General features: G+C 41.7%; 1 protein-coding gene across 5 annotated transcripts in view; it reads left to right on the top strand.

The window, feature by feature from the left end:
* LOC124116808 (TOG array regulator of axonemal microtubules protein 1-like) overlaps nt 1-19,330 on the top strand; it is a 75,186-nt gene extending 55,856 nt beyond the window's left edge. For 4 of the 5 annotated variants that reach the window (XM_046478322.2, XM_046478323.2, XM_046478324.2 and 1 more), the window contains 17 exons: nt 121-296; nt 780-1,048; nt 1,898-2,005; nt 4,857-5,032; nt 9,133-9,343; nt 9,540-9,654; nt 9,810-9,956; nt 10,194-10,299; nt 10,809-10,895; nt 11,117-11,265; nt 11,609-11,767; nt 13,197-13,323; nt 14,004-14,086; nt 14,854-15,046; nt 15,447-15,666; nt 16,049-16,135; nt 16,837-19,330. In XM_046478322.2, the coding sequence (XP_046334278.2) occupies nt 121-296; nt 780-1,048; nt 1,898-2,005; nt 4,857-5,032; nt 9,133-9,343; nt 9,540-9,654; nt 9,810-9,956; nt 10,194-10,299; nt 10,809-10,895; nt 11,117-11,265; nt 11,609-11,767; nt 13,197-13,323; nt 14,004-14,086; nt 14,854-15,046; nt 15,447-15,666; nt 16,049-16,135; nt 16,837-17,096 (2,673 nt within the window). In that variant the 3' untranslated portion in view covers nt 17,097-19,330. The remainder of the gene's footprint in view (nt 1-120; nt 297-779; nt 1,049-1,897; nt 2,006-4,856; nt 5,033-9,132; nt 9,344-9,539; nt 9,655-9,809; nt 9,957-10,193; nt 10,300-10,808; nt 10,896-11,116; nt 11,266-11,608; nt 11,768-13,196; nt 13,324-14,003; nt 14,087-14,853; nt 15,047-15,446; nt 15,667-16,048; nt 16,136-16,836) is intronic. The other variant, XM_046478325.2, reaches the window with a different exon arrangement.
* Nucleotides 19,331-20,860: the final 1,530 nt, after the last annotated feature.

Consider the following 20,860-nt stretch of genomic DNA (forward strand, 5'->3'; position numbering starts at 1 on the left):
GATCTATGTCTGTATGTGTTGAACAAATGGGTTGTCAAGGGGGTATTGAAATAAGGACTATTTGAAAGTAGAATAGATGTCTAGGAGATATTTGAAAATTTGAAAATTTCTATTAACCAGATGCAGAGCTCGCTGCGTCAGATACGGAACAGTGCGTCGAAGAAGAAGGCAGAACGACTGGAGAAACAGAGCAGTCGCCAGAGTCTCAACTCGTCACCGCCATTCTCGGATAACAATGAGGAGAGTGGTATATTCAGCACTATGTCACAGAAGGATGAGGAAAATAGGAAAAAGGGGTAAGGGTGGTTTACACAAGAAACCAATAGATGTGGTAATGTTTTTACACGTCAAGCCATGATTTGTAGAGATTTCTTATTGTAAAATTCAAACTCTTCATGTATGAATAGATGGTAGTTCTTTTTAATTTCTTATTATTTAATATTAATTATGTAATTATATTTAATTTTGTTCTATTAATCTTTAGGATTGAATCTTAAATCTTAAATCTTGTGTCGAGTCAGCAATTATGGCACTACCTACAACTGACAGCCAGTTTATCAAGGTCCGAGATTGTCGTATTATTTCAGCAGTGTTTGAAAGTGAGGGTGGGTCCTGGGGTCCATGAGGTTTGGTCCTAAAGTATTTGTATCCAGGCTCCCTGTCTATCAAATATTGATCAATCAGGTTCTGAAATGAACACCCTGACGACCATGCTTCAATTCAAACACAGTTTCAGTATAGACATGATTAATTGTTTTACCTGTTATGTATCTTTTCAGGAAAAATTCCCCATTTGAATCGAAACCAAAGCTTGCACGCAACAACTCTGTCCGCAAGAAGAACGGAGATGGATTTGATATCGAGGGAAGTAGCAGCAATATTAGCCAAAATTATAACCCTGCAAGTGGGGTGACGTTCCGAGAAAATCGCAACTCGGACGTGCAGGTCGTTGGGAAAGGATACAACGACGATTCCTCTTCTACGGACAGTCGGCCATTGGGCACAGTCAACAATAAGGCAGCCAGGGATCGGCGCAGGGTCACCAAAGGTAGGAGATCGTGTGTTGTCTGCTGTTGGTAGACATTGTGTCTATTGTGTCTGCTGTTGGCGGACTGTGTTTTTGTGTCTGCTGTTGGTAGACTTTGTGTTTGTTGCTTGCTGTTCCACCATAAGTATTGCATTCTCACCTCCCCCCACCACTCCTGCAGACTAATCTCACATTTTATCTGTTGGTTGTTTATTTTGTATGTGAATATTATTGACTATGCTTATAGTTGACTTTCTAGTACTAAGGATTTGTTTGATTTCGTATCATACCTGTTTGAAGATCGTAAAGAATTTTATATGTGTTTCTTTTTCTTTCATTACAATAAAGTATGTTACTTTGTATTTGTGGATTTCAAATGTATTGACCTTTGTTGGTTCCAGTGTTATACATTTTTCCTACGTTTTCAATAACAAGTATTTTCTGAAATATTTTTAGTTGCCAATAATTTGTTTTCTGTTTTGAAATTGTGTCTGATGTTAATGTTAATAAAGCTCTTTGACATTTTGATTGATGTAAAGTAGGGAATAAGCACAACCATGACCTGTTTCACTCTAACTGATTTGAGTCCATTTGATGTGTTAATGGCGTGACAGTTTGATGTGTGTGTCCTCTAACTTATGTCTCTCTTAACACTATCTCCTATTTCACAATTCTGTTCAATTTCAGCCCTTTTGAATAATGCAGATTTGTTCAAATTTTCAACTTCAGTCTAGTGTTGTTGAATAAGCCCACTCACCACTTCACGTCCCTAGTGTAACCATGGTAACAGTAGCTGTCACTGTCACGTCATGTCCCCCCTCACCGGTCACTTGCACATCCCCTGTGGTCAGGCTGTCCGTCTGGTTGCAGGTTCCACTCTCTCCCCACTTGGTATGACATCACTGCACTCCTATGGCGCCATTGAAATCGACGATGATAAGACACCGAGCCAGGAACATATCGCCCTCTTCGGAAAGGGTATGTTGTCTGTGGGAGAGGGAGTTTCTATTGTGCTTACACTTGAAACTGTTTGGATATTTGATGCTGTTGTTTTTTTTATTAAGATTATGATCTTTATCAACGCAAAAAGTTGATAAAACCTTCCTTGGATCTTTTCTTCAGTAAAAGTGCTGGAACATTGTTTAGTTTTGATTTGGGCAGTTCAGTGTTAGAAGCATAGGTCCTGGATGCATCTAGCTGTGGAAGTTTAATCTTGGGTCTCTAAAAATATATATTTATATTTCGGGTATTGACAAGAACCCTTTGATTTTCATGATTAGTTTTGATTATTGTACTTTGTCCTGTTTCAACTTTGGGGGAATCACAACCATGTTTTAGTTTTTTGTTTGATTAAACAAAAAATTATGTTACTTTATTAATTGATCAGGGAACAGAATTAAGTCTGAGGCAATAAGTTGTGTTTTGTGTCAAATATAATCACAACCACCAACCGTAACACAGTCTGCATAAGATCTATTCCCACCTCAGTGTAGCAGAGCAGGCCTTCCCATGGTGTCAATGTTTCCTAAATGTTTGGTGAGAACGCCTGTAAGTGTTTTTTGGAATCAGCCTCATCTGTGGTATGCCAGTTTCATCTGCCTAGTCTCAAACCTTGGAAGAATTCTCTTTCAAGGGTTTTGATGATTTGAGTTCGTCCTAAACAAACTTTTCAACAATTCCTTCCACTTCTTTCATCACTGTGCAATTCTTGAATCTTATCAAAGTATTGATGAAGCTGCAACAAAACTATTGAGATGATGTTCATGGTGCTTAGTCGTAACAATTGAAATGTTATAGTAATAATAAGTTTTTTTGTCAATATTTTCAAAATTGACTTAAGATTGTAATTGAAAATTTTGAAAAAGAAAATAAATAATTTATCTCCCATTATTTGTTTAAATCAATGATGTAAAAGGGTTCTTCTTTTGATGGAGTATTAGCATGTGTAAATTTAGAAGGTGTTTTGTCAGCTTTATTGATCTTTGACAGGATGTGGTTTATTGTTTCGACACGTCACTAACACATGACTTGTCATGCGGACATCATGACCTCAGAGCTAGGCTCTGGCGCCTGCGTATGTGTAGCCACTCAGTGCAGTATGTAGGTATGTCAGTATGTAGGTACCATATGTAGGTATGTCAATATGTATGTCAGTATGTAGGTATGTCAGTATGTAGGTATGTCAGTACGTAGGTACCATATGTAGGTATGTCAATATGTAGGTACCATATGTGGGTATGTCAATATGTAGGTACCATATGTAGGTATGTCAATATGTGGGTACCATATGTAGGTATGCCAATATGTAGGTACCATATGTAGGTATGTCAGTATGTAGGTACCATATGTAGGTATGTCAATATGTAGGTATGTCAATATGTGGGTACCATATGTAGGTATGTCAATTTGTAGGTACGTCAGTATGTAGGTACCATATGTAGGTACGTCAATATGTAGGTACCATATGTAGGTATGTCAATATGTGGGTACCATATGTAGGTACGTCAATATGTAGGTATGTCAATATGTAGGTACCATATGTTGGTATGTCAATATGTAGGTACAATGTGTAGGTATGTAAATATTAAGGTATGTCAATATGTAGGTACCATATGTAGGTATGTCAATATGTAGTTACCTTATGTAGGTATGTCAATATGTAGGTATGTCAATATGTAGGTACCATATGTAGGTATGTCAATATATAGGTACCATATGTAGGTATGTCAATATGTAGTTACTTTATGTAGGTATGTCAATATGTAGGTATGTCAATATGTAGGTACCATATGTAGGTATGTCAATATTTAGGTATGTCAATATGTAGGTACCATATGTAGGTATGTCAATATGTAGTTACCTTGTGTAGGTATGTCAATATGTAGGTACCATATGTAGGTATGTCAATATGTAGGTACCATATGTAGGTATGTGAATATGTAGGTATGTCAATATGTAGGTACCATATGTAGGTATGTCAATATGTAGGTATGTCAATATGTAGGTACCATATGTAGGTATGTCAATATGTAGGTACCATATGTAGGTATGTCAATATGTAGGTATGTCAATATGTAGGTACCATATGTAGGTATGTCAATATGTAGGTATGTCAATATGTTGGTACCATATGTAGGTATGTCAATATGTAGGTATGTCAATATGTAGGTACCATATGTAGGTATGTCAATATGTAGGTATGTCAATATGTAGGTACCATATGTAGGTATGTCAATATGTAGGTATGTCAATATGTTGGTACCATATGTAGGTATGTCAATATGTAGGTATGTCAATATGTAGGTACCATATGTAGGTATGTCAATATGTAGGTATGTCAATATATAGGTACCATATGTAGGTACGTCAATATGTAGGTATGTCAATATGTAGGTACCATATGTAGGTATGTCAATATGTAGGTATGTCAATATATAGGTACCATATGTAGGTATGTCAATATGTAGGTATGTCAATATGTAGGTACCATATGTAGGTATGTCAGTATGGTGCTACAACAACAGGATAGGAGCCATTCCAGACAGCATATTATGAGCATTTGTTGGAAAGGCTCTAGATGAGCCGAGAAATTTTATGAGCACATAGCCGCCCTTTTATCATGTTGATGGTAATTGAAAGTTTTGCAGCCGATATGGATTTACAAAGGTATCTCATGGAATATCATTATCTAACACACCAATGTGGCATTTAATCAATGAAATATGCATAACACATAATCCGTGATTGATTAAATGAGAATTTCACTGACATTTTCCATTTATGTGATTTCTTAGTCTAGTAAAGTGATTTTTAATGACCTGTATTGTAGGGATGTTTGACCAGCCACCTGCTACCACGGAGTACCCAGTGAGCGGGATGCAGTCTCGGGACCGACTTGACCGCCGGCTAACGGGAGGGGATCCCAAGGCTGTACCTAACGGGGTTGTCGGGGTCGGGGTGAGGCAGAATGAGGCTGACCTGGGCTTTGAAGAGGATATGGATGAGGTTAGTGTCATCTCTGTTGTCCAAGTAGTGCTGTCAGCTGTGTCATTTCCTTGAGTGAATTTAAATTGTTGAAAGTAATAAGATACTATGTACATGGAAAGCATGTGTCTCCCTTCTCTTTTATTTCAACAATTCTACTTACTTTGCCAATTTAGACAAATTATGTCTTCTTGTCCTAGTTTTCTTAAATTTGCAGTAGCTTTTCCAAAATTCTTGCTTCAGCAATCAGTAGACACTGTCATCAACCAATCCTCACCTGACAGCTGATTCTTGCATATTATATGTTGTCATGCGTGACAGTGGTTAAAGATTGCTTGTTACCGTATTGGACGTAATAAGCGCCCGCTCTAATAAGCGCCCATGGCGATATTTGCTAATATATTGGCAAGTGAACAATCCCAATTAGCACCCCTTCCGATTGATTAATGTATACAAGACTTATTTATTTGTGTATAATATGCACTCGTGTGTTATATGCACCCTTAATTATGGGCAATTAAATTCTGGAAAAATATATCTGTCGTGTATAATACGCACATACTTTTCTTTTATATCATTTCAGGCTGTTAGCAAACCACGAAGTTTACGATCTTTCAACTGTTTTTTTTTCACCAAAATTTTATTCCATTAAGAGCCCCCTATTTCTAATTTTGAAAGCGACCTGGGCGCTTATTACGTCGAATACGGTATGGCTTTTTAAAAGAATTTGTTTGTGACTTCTGAAAAAACTGCTGATAGAAATCAAAAGTCTGCATCCACCCAGGGGCTGTCTCATCGAACATATTCATTTCACTTATTGTTCCATAATCAATGAGGACCGCCTCCGTGGTCTAGAGGTAGAGCGTCCGCCCGGAGAGCGGAAGGTACGGGGTTTGATCCCCGGCCGCGTCATTCCAAAAGACGTTAAAAGATTGTACTTGTTGTTACCCTGTCTGGCGCTTGGCATTAAGGGGTTAAAACAAGGACTGGTCGGCTCGGAGTCAGTATACTGTGTCTGAGTGGGATATTCATGTTAAACTGCGGCATGGTATCTCAGTGGGCTAGCACTATAAATCGGCATCAGTCCGGACTAGTACAAGCAGACACAAACAAACACACACACACACACACACACTAACACACACACTAACACACACTAACACACACTAACACACGTGCATGCACGTCGCTATATAAGTGCAATAATCTTGGACTCAACGTTAAACCCAAGTTCACCTCACCATAATCAATGATATATAACTTATTGTTGTCATGACACACTTGCACTCAATATAGGATAGGATGGATATGTTCCAGTATGGAGTGGATGTATGGGCAGGGCATGTCAGACATCTATTCTTGTGGACGTTTGTTTCTCCTGTGTACCACTGTTCAAACTTTGGCACAATGTCTAGACAATTGAGACAGTTTGGGAGAAAATGAACCGTACAAATACCAGCAGTTGTATATTTCAACGACATGTCAATACCGGGTACAGCCAGTTGGGATCAATATCATCCTCCAGTGTCCTATTTCTGTACAAGTGTATTTCAGCACAAAGGGTGGAACCTGTTTTCCTCTGTCACTGCACCTCGACAGAGGGCTTTCTTTCTACATCAATTGTCACAAAATAAAATCTGTTTTGATGCCGATCTTATTGACTGGCTGTCATGGCGACAGGCATTGTGTTCTTTTCCAGATCCTCATCAGTTTATTAACTACACCAAACAGCTGATATGGGATGTGATCTTTCTGATTCAATAGGACTGTCACTGTATTAAGGCCATCACAATTAGTTTGTTTTGTTTTGACGGAGTTGATCTGGAAGGAACATTTTGAAAGGACTTTTTGGTCAGAAGTGATTTACTGGCTAATAACTAAAGTCAATAGTAAATCTCGTTTTCTCTTTAGGTTCTTAAATTGTTTTTGACTATATGTGTTGGATATTATTGATTTATAACAAGTTTTCAAAATTAGGCATGAAACATAGGACATTTGATTAATTTATAATATTCATACTCATAGTGCTAGACTTTGTCTCTTGTGGAAATGATAATTACCTTACATATTAAAGTGACAATTTTTTTTATGTATTCTTTATTGCTTCCTTGCCACCATGACAAAAAGGCAGCCCACACTAGAGCTTGCCACCATGACAAGAAGGCAGCCTACACTAGAGCTTGCCACCATGACAAGAAGGCAGCCTACATGAGAGCTTGCCACCATGACAAGAAGGCAGCCCACACTAGAGCTTGCCACCATGACAAGAAGGCAGCCTACACTAGAGCTTGCCACCATGACAAGAAGGCAGCCCACACTAGCACTTGCCACCATGACAAGAAGGCAGCCCACAGTAGCACTTGCCACCATGACAAGAAGGCAGCCTACACTAGAGCTTGCCACTATGACAAGAAGGCAGCCCACACTAGAGCTTGCCACCATGACAAGAAGGCAGCCCACACTAGAGCTTGCCACCATGACAAGAAGGCAGCCCACACTAGAGCTTGCCACCATGACAAGAAGGCAGCCCACACTAGAGCTTGCCACCATGACAAGAAGGCAGCCTACATGAGAGCTTGCCACCATGACAAGAAGGCAGCCTACTCTAGAGCTTGCCACCATGACAAGAAGGCAGCCCACACTAGAGCTTGCCACCATGACAAGAAGGCAGCCCACACTAGAGCTTGCCACCATGACAAGAAGGCAGCCTACATGAGAGCTTGCCACCATGACAAGAAGGCAGCCTACTCTAGAGCTTGCCACCATGACAAGAAGGCTGCCTACACTAGAGCTTGCCACCATGACAAGAAGGCAGCCTACACTAGAGCTTGCCACGATGGCAAGAAGGCAGCCTACACTAGAGCTTGCCACCATGACAAGAAGGCAGCCTACACTAGAGCTTGCCACCATGACAAGAAGGCAGCCTACATGAGAGCTTGCCACCATGACAAGAAGGCAGCCCACACTAGACCTTGCCACCATGACAAGAAGGCAGCCTACTCTAGAGCTTGCCACCATGACAAGAAGGCAGCCTACACTAGAGCTTGCCACCATGACAAGAAGGCAGCCTACATGAGAGCTTGCCACCATGACAAGAAGGCAGCCTACTCTAGAGCTTGCCACCATGACAAGAAGGCAGCCTACTCTAGAGCTTGCCACCATGACAAGAAGGCAGCCTACTCTAGAGCTTGCCACCATGACAAGAAGGCAGCCTACTCTAGAGCTTGCCACCATGACAAGAAGGCAGCCTACACTAGAGCTTGCCACCATGACAAGAAGGCAGCCTACACTAGAGCCAATAGTCGGCAGCCCAAGGACAGGGATGTGTATCTAGACATGACCATCACTGGATCAGCACGCTTGAACAGCCATTGTAATGAGTGTTGACACAATATTGGGAAGTCTGCTGTGATATCTGTTCAGAATCACCATTGTGATTCCAATTTTGATTCCCAATCAATACTTTTGGAATTAATCTGCTCCGACTATCTATAGAATCTCTTTGAAGGTTATTGTCTCCTCCCCTAATCCATATCCTCTGGGTAAAGATGTATGAAAATGGTACCGTAACTTGCTAATAGCATTGATCTTAAAAACTGTCTTCGATGCATGTCGGATCAATGGCGGTTATTGACGCACGAGTGTTTCTGCCTGGTGATGAATATAGCCTCTGCTATTGATCCATTTCTTTTATTTAATTGACAAATTGATGAAAAGTTTTGTTGTGCCTGTTTCTATACCTACGATACAAATAGCCGGAAGCATATTGCAAGATTTAATGGACGCTGAGGAAATTGACGCTTATCACTGTGAGGCACACTTGACATGTTGTGATGGACATGGAAGGACAGCTAATCAGCTGTTACTAATGGGGGCAGCGTAGGGGTTTAACTGATGTCTGGACCATCAAGGTAGGGAGTGGGAGCAGGCAGACTTGGTCAGCGCGTCCTAGAAATGGTTTCAAGAGCATGTAACGTTTCCATTTGAATTTGATTGTTGGACTGTTTGTGTGGCATTTAATGCATGTTATGTTTTATCTGTCTGATTAATACGGGTATTATTTGTTTACTGCTCGTCATGAGCTCATGTCTGAGATTGACATGACATGTTGTATATTTCAGGACCTGAATGCCAGCATGACGAAAACATTCCGAGAGAAGATTGCTGCCAAGCAGCAGCAGCAACGAGAAGAGGTGGAACTGAAGAAATTTGAACAAGAGAAGAAAAGACAGGAGAAGGAGGAACGCCAAAGAGAAAAAGAGAGGAAGGAGAAAGAACGACAGCAGGAGAAGCTCCGGAGACTCAGCAGTTCGGAGAGCATCGGCCTCGATGGTAATACATCTATATGAGTGATGTTAGAAGTAGATAGTATTTAGGATTGTCTGCACCAAGAGCTGGATATGCGTTACCATTGCAATTACAGGTCAATGTGAACAGGGATCTTGAGGAAGATCTCAGAATGAGTCTTTTGCCGTTTGATTAATTGGCTGGGATTAATGTTGACAGTGGTTCATTTTTTGTGTTACAGGCTTGACTATATCTGGCTCGGGCTCCAACTCGACCACCAACCTTGGCAGCCCCACAAGAGCTGCTCCGCCAAAAGTCACACAACCAGCCATAACTCCACGCAAAAAGATCAAAACGTGAGAATCTGCATATTGATAATAGCAGTGGATAATGTAGAAGATAAGGTCATTTTGATCAGATTTATACCTCACTGGATTGAAACCATATTGCCTTTCATATCTTGAATGAAATACTTGATATGAATATGGAACTTGTGTTTTGTGCTTCCCAGTGTAAACGAACCAGTGTCTAGTCACCCGATGTCAGCCACATCCCACTCCCCCACGACCAAGTCCGAGAACCCCGAGGACTGGAAACCGTTTCGGGATGCTGATGGTGCTCTCCGTGAAGCTTTAAAGAAAATAGGCCAGGATGACTGGTGAGCACTTTCAGGCAGTAGTCTTGTCATTCCTTTCATTTGTCAATCACCATTGTATAGTCTTATTTTTTGGGGATAATGTTACACACTGGAGAAGGCGGTAATAAGTGCTGCACTTGTGCCCAATCCCTTTGTCTTTTTGGTCTATAAAATATGTTTAATAAAAAAACATGAAGCCTGATGTGATTGGTTACTACACTGAGGTTTGTTTCTTCACACTGTGTGGTGTTGTTGCAGGGAGGTGAAGATGGAAGCTATTAACTTGCTACGCAGATTGACCATCCACCATCCTGAGACACTCTCCGGCCAGCTTCATACAGTCATACTGGCCATCATAGCAGAGGTAGGGCCGAGTTGGTTGCTTTGTTGTTTAATGCCGCACACAGCAATATTCCAGCTTTATGACGGCAGTCTGTAAATAATCGGGTCTGGACCAGACAATCCAGTGATTAATATCATGAGCATCGATCCACGCTATTGGGATTGATGACATGCATCAACCAAGTCAGTGAGCCTGACCACCCGATCCCGTTAGTCGCCTATTACGACAAGCATAGTTGCTTATTACGGTAAGCATGGGTTGCTGAAGATCTGTTCTACCCCGGATCTTCACGGGGCCTGGGTCAGCAGTGTTTGAAATTAAGCATCAAAGTCAAGGGTCCTTGTTGTTACCTTACGCTGTAAAGGTAAAGGTTTAGGGATCCCTAGAAGTACCATTAATAGCTGAAGGACCCCAGGACTCCCTGACTGCTGTACAGTAGACCGTGGTGACTGTGACGCTGCCATAGCTTATCCAACCATCAACATCTTCATGTTTGTGTTTTGTTGAGTTGGTTTTTTTTTAAATTTCAGGTGAAGAATCTGAGATCTCAGGTTTCAAGACTTGCCATCACATGTTTGGCTGAAATGTTCTCCAATCTAAAGAGGCAGATGGACCAGGTTTGTGATGTTGATGACAATTCAAACTTACTTTTCTCTAGTAACCTTATACCCGTAATACTGTAAAGGGGCCCTAACCCTTAAGAAAGCCCGGTAGATATGGATATGTAATGTCAGTGGGCGTGAGAAGATGAGAAGGAAGTACAGTTAAGATGTACTTGGTAAGATGTAAGATGAACTTGGAAAATTGGTAAATGTTGATAATGACGATTTCAAATCAGGACCTGGACAACACGACAAAATGCCTGCTGGCCAAGTCTGGAGAGAGCAACCACTTCATCCGCACAGATGTGGACAGAGCCCTGAAAGCCATGATGGAGAACGTCACAGCAACACGAGCACTCCTGGCTATCATCATGGGTGGAGCTTCGTGAGTTGTACCTTAGATTGGCAGTGTTGATAGCACCGAAACTGACAATGGTTAATTGAAATGGATTATTCAGCAATTTCGTGATAAATAAGTAATGTGATCAATACCTAGTTATTAGCATTGTCAGTAATCCTGTAGGATACAAAGTTTGCTTTTGTGATCGATAGAATGTATCATTCATTGAAAACCACAGCTGTTTTTTTTATAGTTATTATTTCAAAGCTTTAGGAGAGGATTAGATTTTGTGTTTACTTTCCAAGTCTACAGGTTGGAATTGTGTTAACATAACATACATTCACAATGTTGTAAGCCTTCCAGTTTAGATGTGGTAATGCTGTTACAGTCATAAGAACACTGCTGTTAGACGTACAACAGCTCAGTGCCTTGTGGTTCTTGTGGAGAAGATGGGTCCTGGGAAGATCCTCAGCGGTGTCAAGGACATCACAGATAGAGTTCTGCCGACGGCTGCACAGTTTGCTCTCGACAGCTCGCAGGAAACAAGGTAGGCTGTCAGTGTTGTCAAAACTGAGATACGGCTTACTAAGTTAGCTACATGTTGTGGATAGAGTGTCAGCCTGGGGAGTGTTAGGGTGATGGTGTGATCCTCAGCTGTGTCATTGATCCTCGGCTGTGTCATTGATCCTCGGCTGTGTCATTGATCCTCGGCTGTGTCGTTGATCCTCGGCTGTGTCATTGATCCTCGGCTGTGTCGTTGATCCTCGGCTGTGTCTGTGTCATTGATCCTCGGCTGTGTCGTTGATCCTCGGCTGTGTCATTGATCCTCGGCTGTGTCATTGATCCTCGGCTGTGTCATTGATCCTCGGCTGTGTAGTTGATCCTTGGCTGTGTCGTTGATCCTCGGCTGTGTCGTTGATCCTCGGCTGTGTCATTGATCCTTGGCTGTGTCATTGATTCTTGGCTGTCATTGATCCTCGGCTGTGTCGTTGATCCTCGGCTGTGTCGTTGATCCTTGGCTGAGTCATTGATCCTCGGCTGTGTCATTGATCCTCGGCTGTGTCATTCATCCTCGGCTGTGTCGTTGATCCTTGGCTGTGTCGTTGATCCTGGGCTGTGTCGTTGATCCTCGGCTGTGTCATTGATCCTCGGCTGTGTCATTGATTCTTGGCTGTCATTGATCCTCGGCTGTGTCATTGATCCTCGGCTGTGTCGTTGATCCTCGGCTGTGTCATTGATCCTTGGCTGTGTCCTTGATCCTCGGCTGTGTCATTGATCCTTGGCTGTGTCATTGATCTTCGGCTGTGTCATTGATCCTCGGCTGTGTCATTTATCTTCGGCTGTGTCATTGATCCTTGGCTGTGTCCTTGATCCTTGGCTGTGTCATTGATCCTTGGCTGTGTCATTGATCTTGGCTGTGTCATTGATCCTCGGCTGTGTCATTGATCCTTGGCTGTGTCCTTGATCCTCGGCTGTGTCATTGATCTTGGCTGTGTCATTGATCCTCGGCTGTGTCATTGATCCTCGGCTGTGTCATTGATCCTTGGCTGTGTCACACCAAAAGATTTGTACTCGACATAAAGGGATAAGACAAGAACTGGTTGACTCAGTCAGTATACTGTCTGAGTGGGGTATTCATGTTAAACTGTGGCATAGTATCTCAGGGGCTAGCACTATGAAACTGCCACTGATCCGGTCTAGTACAAGCAGCACACACATTCATGCACATGGCTTTATGAAAGTGCAACAATCTTGACTGTGACGTTAAACCTCATTTCATTATACTCACAAGGGATCTGAAAATCTGTTCAACCCACAGCCTCTGTTCCCATTTCGCATGTTGAGTTTGAATGTTTATTGGAAGTTGACCATGTGTCTGACTAGAAGGTATGAATTACATTTTGAATAGGTCACTTTGAAATTGATTGTGTTTGATATGATGACCTGAAATCTGATCGTGTGGGTGTGATCTCCAGGTATTATGGCAAGAAGATCCTGTATCAACTCATGTCTCATCAAGACATCGACAAGATGCTTACCAAGTACCTCCCTGCCAACACACTGCGCAGTGTGCAGGATGTTGTCGACAATTTACGGCAGAAGGTATGTATCTCCGTTGTCATAGAGATTACCGCAGGGATGGAGAGTAGCAATGGCCTGCTGGACCGACCAGTCTTGTTCATGTACAGAGTATCCTAAGGTCTAGTCAAATTTCATTTTGGGCGGTATTGCCACATGTTATCAGTATTCGTGCTGGTAGACATTCTTGGTTAATTTTCATCTCTGTTACCGTAATTAACATTAGCCCAGTGCTTTCAAACAAGTGGGAACTAGAGGGGACACTAATACTGTCTAGGATGGTTTGTGGGAGACGTCTTTATTTATTTCCTGCTCATTTCTTTGTATGGTTAAGTTGGGTAAGCAAGGGCATAGAATGTTCCAAGTACCCTACGCTTGTCCGGAGACCTCACTACTGGGGATCAGGGATCCGTTCTACAAAGCGAACCTAGTGCTACGACTACCGTAAGTCCATGTAAGAGTATGGGAGTTACGATCATCTTAGTGCTAAGAGCGCTTTGTGGAACGAGGCCCTGGTGGCTGCAATGTGTGACATGACTGCCCTTGTACCCAAGTAGCCATGGGGATTGTTGTTCTAGTTGTCAACCGCTAGTTTTCTTGGTACAAATTTGATTGTCAGAGTGCCATAGTGGGGGTGTCATTGCTGAGTGAGTACTCATGACAGGGGTTTTCTTCACACTCATCACTTTGTTAATGTCTTGCAGGGTTTGGGTGGCGCGCCCAGTGAAACGTCTTCAGCAAGGTCCCAGAGATCGGGGTCATCAGTGCGCGGCGGGTCAGCTAGCAGGTATGGTAGTCAACTGGGTCGATACTCTACCAGCATGTCTCTGGCATCTCGGAGCATGTCGACTCTCACCACCATTTCCAGGTGAGACAGTGGTGATGTGTGCCTGCCGGCGTGCGTGATGTACATAACAGCCCCACCAGGAGTGTGTGGATTACTACCTGCACATGTGTCTGCACTGGGACTGTCTATTGGAGGACACGGGGAGGGGCCTCTTGTCATCATTATTTGGATATGCTATACTTACTTTTGCTCACTGCTGAATCTCTGGACTGGAAGAGTTTAACTTTTCGAGGGATCTTCTTGTATGTTATGACTTTGGGCTTGTGGATATTCCACTGCAGGATTTGGGGTCCATGATGAAATTATGCACAAAGACTGAACTAATCTATAACCCACTGACTGGCACACAAGTGGAGTAACACAACTGTGCACTGATGTCGAACTGTTGTGAGACTGACAATACAACACTGAGAGCCTCACCATTAACCATTACACTTCTGCAAGTTATTGTTGAAGCCTGTTGTAAGGCTTCATGTTAATAATCTCTCACCAGTTATACTAGTCTATTGAACTCATCCATGTGATGTTCTTTCTGTGTCAAATAGTCTCTTCATTTTAATGACTATCAGATGAATATGTCCTGCAAGAAAGGGTTAATTATGAGCTCTTGTGTAATCAGCTTTCTGTGAATCCTAAATACAGCATTTATTTGCGAATGGGATGTCTATACCTACATTTGAATATCTAAGGGTTGTTTTTTCAATTAGCTCTGCTGAAAGTGTGAACACTCCACAGCCAAAACGGAAGTCGGTGCGCACTGACGAGGGCACTATGGACGACATCCGGGAGATGATCGGCCAGCTGGGTTCCAACGACTGGAAGACGAGGCATGCAGGCATCACACAGTTCCAACAGATGACGGAGTCCAACCCCAATGCTGTGTCCTCACAACTTGTCAAGGTGAGCTGATCAACGGCACTACAGGGGACGCCTGCTGTAACAATGGCTGCCCTTAGCCCATAAGACACTGTCTGAGAGAAAGGCAGTTGTCAAGGCCAACAATCATGCATCAGATTCATAAAGATCATTGGTCATGGGTCACAGGTCACAGGTCACATCAATGTTCACAGGTCAAGGTCACATCAATGTTCACAGGTCAAGGTCATATACCCTCATCCATGTACTGTCATTAAGTTCATCTCAATTGATGATGTTCTCAACCTTCGTACTACAAGCAGTTTCACACAAAGTCTCTATGAAACCACTTCACAGATGTGTTGAGAAATTTTTGCTATTTTTCCACTGAAGCAATGCATTATTTGAAAAAAGACACTTTGTTACCCTGTCATTTTCCTTGCAGATATTTGACAAGTTCCTGCCGCGCCTGCAAGACTCCAACAGCAAGGTGAACCTGCACGCGCTGCAGGTGATGCTGCAGGTGATCCCGCAGCTCAAGGACTCCATGCTAAGCGGCGTCCTCAACATGGCCATCGGCAACGTCGCTCCCAACCTTTCGTCCAAGAATCGAGAAATCTACACCACAGCGACTGACATCCTAGAGTGCTTCATTGAACACATGGGTAGGTCAATCTGCACTGTCTGTACAGACCTCGTACCTGTTGTTGCTTCTGAGATTATGTGAAGCATCGTTTGGTGTCCACAGTGTTTAGTGTGCCTGTCTGTGATGCATGGAAGTCAGTGGTTGGGTTCATTTTTTGCTGGTCGTGGAGAAAAAATAAAACCTTTTTGCCACACACGAAATAACCAGTGTTCCCACAGTATTACAGAAAGTAACATTTGCTCATGTTTCTTTGACAATGTGATTGGTAGCTTTAGAAATTCATCAACTTCTTCAAGAATATTGACCCTGAATGGGAAAAAGCACCAACATTTCAACTTTTGCTGTAGACTTTTGGGTGTGTATTAATGCTGATTATCTTATTCACACTGTGTATGTTACAGATTCAAGTTTGTTAATCCAACCGTTCGCCAACCAGGCCCAGTCAGTGAGTGCACGGAGCAAGCCCGACATGGTCCTCAAGGTCGCCTGTAGGTATCCATGTGAACTCACGTAACATGTGCTTGTGTATGTCCATTCAATTAATAAGTCTTACATGAGAGAAAAAAATGATTTATCAGGACTAGAGCATTTGATTGTGCGTCATACCAGTGTCATAATACCCTGGGGAATTGAATTACCTATCGTTCGGACTAAGTTAACAAATCTCTTTCTGTCCTGTAGTTGTAGAAGCCCCGTTAAACAAAGCGATTGTAGAGCTACAACAGTCATAAGTCTATGTTAAAGTACCCTATTGTTTACACTGGGACTTGTAGAATTGGTCTTCAGCAACCCATGCTTGCCGTAACAGGCGACTATGCTTGTCATAAGAGGCGACTAACGGGAACGGGTGGTCAGGCTAGATGACTTGGTTGATGCATGTCACCGATCCCAATTGTGTGGATCGATGCTCATGATATTAATCACTGGATTGTCTGGTCCAGACTCAATTATTTACAGACCACCGTCATATAGCTGGAATATTGCTGAGTGCAGAGGTAAACAACAAACCAACCAACCAACTTGTTGTTTCCACAGACCTTGTTGACCAAGTTGACTCTAGATAGGCTACGTCCATACTATATTGTTTACACTGGGACTTGTTGTTTCCACAGACCTTGTTGACCAAGTTGACTCTAGATAAGCTACGTCCATACTATATTGTTTACACTGGGACTTGTTGTTTCCACAGACCTTGTTGACCGAGTTTACTCCAAGAAGCAGAAGCAGGTGATCCTCCACGTTCTGCCCCTGCTCTGGCATCTCCTGGGGGCGCAAAACAGCAGCGGCGCCCTGCACGGCGGCAGCAGCGACCTGCGCCAGGCCATGGGCTCCCTGGTGTCTGTCCTGTATAAACATATGGGCCAGAGTCTCATTGAGAAGGCCAGCTCCGACCCCAACGTCAGCACACGCCATCTGAACCTGCTGCAGGAACTCATTGACCAGTCATAACACCAGCGTCAGCATCAGACATGTCATGTCATGTGTTGTTGTCAGCGCCAGACATTTCGTGTATTGTTGGAGATCATTGACCAGTCATTGCACCAACATCTGCGTCAGTTATTTCGTGTATTGTTGGAGGTCATTGACCAGTCATACCACCAACATCAGCATCGGACATTTCGTGTATTGTTGGAGGTCATTGACCAGTCATACCACCAACATCGGCGTCAGACATTTCGTGTATTGTTGGAGGTCATTGACCAGTCATACCACCAACATCAGCGTCAGACATTTCGTGTATTGTTGGAGATCATTGACCAGTCATACCACCAAAATCAGCGTCAGGCATTTCGTGTATTGTTGGAGGTCATTGACATGTCATAACACCTTGAGCCTTAGACGTTGATGTGTTGTAGGGGCCGATTGACAAGGATGATACCCAGGGCTTTGTCTGTTGCTTCATACCAAAGGAAGAGAAAAACTGTTGTGTTGCACTGGATATTCAACTTACTAATTTAGGGAATTTAGGGGGGGAATGTTATATTTTCAAGTCATATTATCATGGTTGCTTGAAGTTGTTGACAAGATATAACACTTGTTGGAAGGAATCAAAATGGAGGACTGAAGTTTGAATTCTACATGATCTTAAGTTTTTTTTCATATATTTGGAAACAAACTTCTTTATTGGGTATTTTGGAAAAATATTGAATATAATATCTTGTGAAATAAGTGGAGGACCGCTCTTAGAGGAAGGAGTTGCCTTGGTTTCTAACCAGGAAGAGTGTACCAGCCCTCACACCGGGCCGGAACGCACTCTACTTCTGGGAGTATCTGGCTTATTCATTAGTTGTTCAGTCAGTGATGCAGAACAGTTGTAGTTTTTGCCGCCTGTGTGTTTAGCTTTTACACATTTAGTGTATCAGAGTTACTTGCACATTCTTGAAAAGTGATATCTTATTTTGATAGATAATCTTTTTGTCAGTTTCTCTGAGTAGAGTAAGCACATGTACCTTTCAGGACATACCATGTTGATTTCAATTTGTGTCGATATTTAGAAATAGATCCACTAACCTCCTGGTTTTCCAAATGATTTAGTCAGTGTAGATATGGTGTATATATCAACTGAAGTCAGGTCTATTTCTCGAAACCAGTGATGATTCTGTACATACTTGGATGATGTGTCATGGCGTTGCTGTCTGTGTCAGGTGTTTGTGTGTATATTTCCCATCATGGTGCATATTTCACTATTTAACAATCTCGTCACCAGACCTGCTCAGGTCTTGTACATGTTTATTATAGTCTATTTATTATCCTCACATGGTCTCAACAGTGATAACACATGCATGCTCTGGGTATGCCTAGTTTATCTTTACAAACATGCAGAGTACTTGTACATTTTGTATCATAAATGATTTTTTAAAAGGCAGGATTTGTTTCACTTCATATTTTATGTTGATCAGTTTGTTTACACTAGTTCTGTAAGTTTTACATCATTTTATATATCAATTCAAGATAGGCATTACCAGAGAATACATTGTGAATTATGACTTACCAAAAGGTTTCTCAATAATTAAGGTTGAAAAGGATGCATGTTGATTTGGCAACAAGTAGTAAATAAGAGAGATATTGTTGCCTTTTGGTATGTTGTGATTGTCACTGATCGTTGTGTCTCATGTTTTGGCATTTTAAATGCCCCCGACTGTGATATGTTGAACCTATGTCATCTACATTGCTGTCTGTGATCACCCTCCGTCCAGGTCAACATGCTGTGACCCTGCTTGTTATGTTATCGGACCAACTGTCACCATGCTCACATGCCTTTAACACTGCAGTTGTCAGCACTCTCCGCTGACGGAATACTTGAGGAACATCTGTTATAGTATTTGATGTTTGTATAGCCTGTCAGTTCATATGAAGAATATATTTCTGAGGTGTAATTTTATGGAAATATGAGATTTTGAACCATCAGAAAGCAGTATAAAATTGTTGTTAATTTAGTTTTCCATTTCCCAAATCTTGGGTTATTTGTGTGCAGTTAGGATTGATTGAAAGAACTTTGAAACAGTGTAGTAAATGAGGATTAGAGTTGATACTACTATCCTGTCATCAGTACCACTGATTTCAATCTCATTAAAATCAGATCTTAGTTCTCGCTACCGCTAAACCAAGATCTGAGGACATCCCATTAGGGTTCACGTCAGAACGACCTTTCATCCGACCAATCAGTGTCGCTTACCAGATCATGAAAGTGACGGTCGGAATGTGATTTCTAATCATGCAACCTCGAAAACTTTAACTTTGGGTATTCCGAACGATAGTTACGGGTTTAACGAATGAATCCATACAATCTAGACCATCTATTAGCCATTTCATTCAGGTTTCAATTTTTTAATCGAGAATTTTGTCAAAATATGGTTCGAAGCGTAGTCGCCAATTTGAAATCAGTGCCGTAAAGCACATGAAAGCTGCCTTCTGATTGGCTAATGTCGACTTCTTGTCAGTCCTTCCATTGGTCGGTCAAAGTTCGCACAAGTTCGGTCTGATGTGACCCGTAATGGGATGTCCTCAGATCTTTGTTTAGCTGTAGCGAGAACTTAGATCTGATTTTAATGAGATTGTCACTATTTATGATTTTTGTCATGACATATTTCCTTGATGGTGACTGTTATTGACAGGGTGATACTCAAATAGCTGATAGTGTTCCAAGGCTGTGTGGGGCAAGTGAGTGGTTGGTCCGATGTGAGGCATGATTTAGTCATTCTATTGATTCCTTTAGCCTGGCTGTTCTAGGCTTCTAGTTGTATATTTTATTTGTGACGCTTCTCATCTTTTTAGTGAAGAGATTTGTACAGAACATTACACATGTATATATTTCTACATAGTGACTGACAATATCTATGGTTGTAGATAGTTTAACTGTATATAGCGGGACTGAACTGAGCATAGATACCATGCTGGACAAACAAGCATGTCTATCATGCCTTCATTCATCAGTATTGATAACACTGACGGCTTGAATATATATTTTAAGTACCTACTTGTACAGAACTATATATATTGTTATAGCTTGCTGTTTGTTATATGGTGTGTGTCATGTGAAACTTGTATATAACCATTGTCGGTAATCCTCCATTGTGATATGGATCTAATGTAATGCTATACAGTATTTATATCTGATAAGATATATAAGTATATATTTCTCAAGAATTTCTATTTAAAATAATATGCCTTTTCATATGATTGTATGAAATTGTCATTTGTAATTTTCTGTTTGAAATTGTCCCTCTTTTGATTTCGGAATACACATTGTACTTAATGTTTGTACATGATTCATATTTCTGCATTTAAACTGTCATGTTTGTTTCCTTTTCCAAATGTTGGTCTATTCAGTAGTGTTTGACAATTATTCTCCAGGTTTTGATGATTGTTTGCATTTTCAAAAACATTCTTGTCACGTTTAGTTTCTCGTACACTCCCAAACTTCCCCTGTAGTTGAGGAAGTTGGCCACAGTTTGTTCGTAAGTGGAGGATTGAGTGCCTGGTTTGCAAATCAAATAGATGCATCTTTCATTACTTCTCACACAAGTGCTTGTTAAACATTTTTGTTTCCATGGAGCGGATGGTTTGTTAGATTCACTGTTGATATTTATGTATAGATACAAACTATTTATTGCAAGATTGCACCCATGATCACTTGAAGCAGCATCACGTTGATGATGTTGAACGGTAGCCGTCTGCCTCGATGAATGTCTCCGTCCAGATATGTATGAGAA

Source organism: Haliotis rufescens, unplaced genomic scaffold (assembly GCF_023055435.1).
Source record: "Haliotis rufescens isolate VD_foot unplaced genomic scaffold, xgHalRufe1.0.p SCAF_72, whole genome shotgun sequence".
Classification (NCBI taxonomy): Eukaryota; Metazoa; Mollusca; class Gastropoda; order Lepetellida; family Haliotidae; genus Haliotis; species Haliotis rufescens.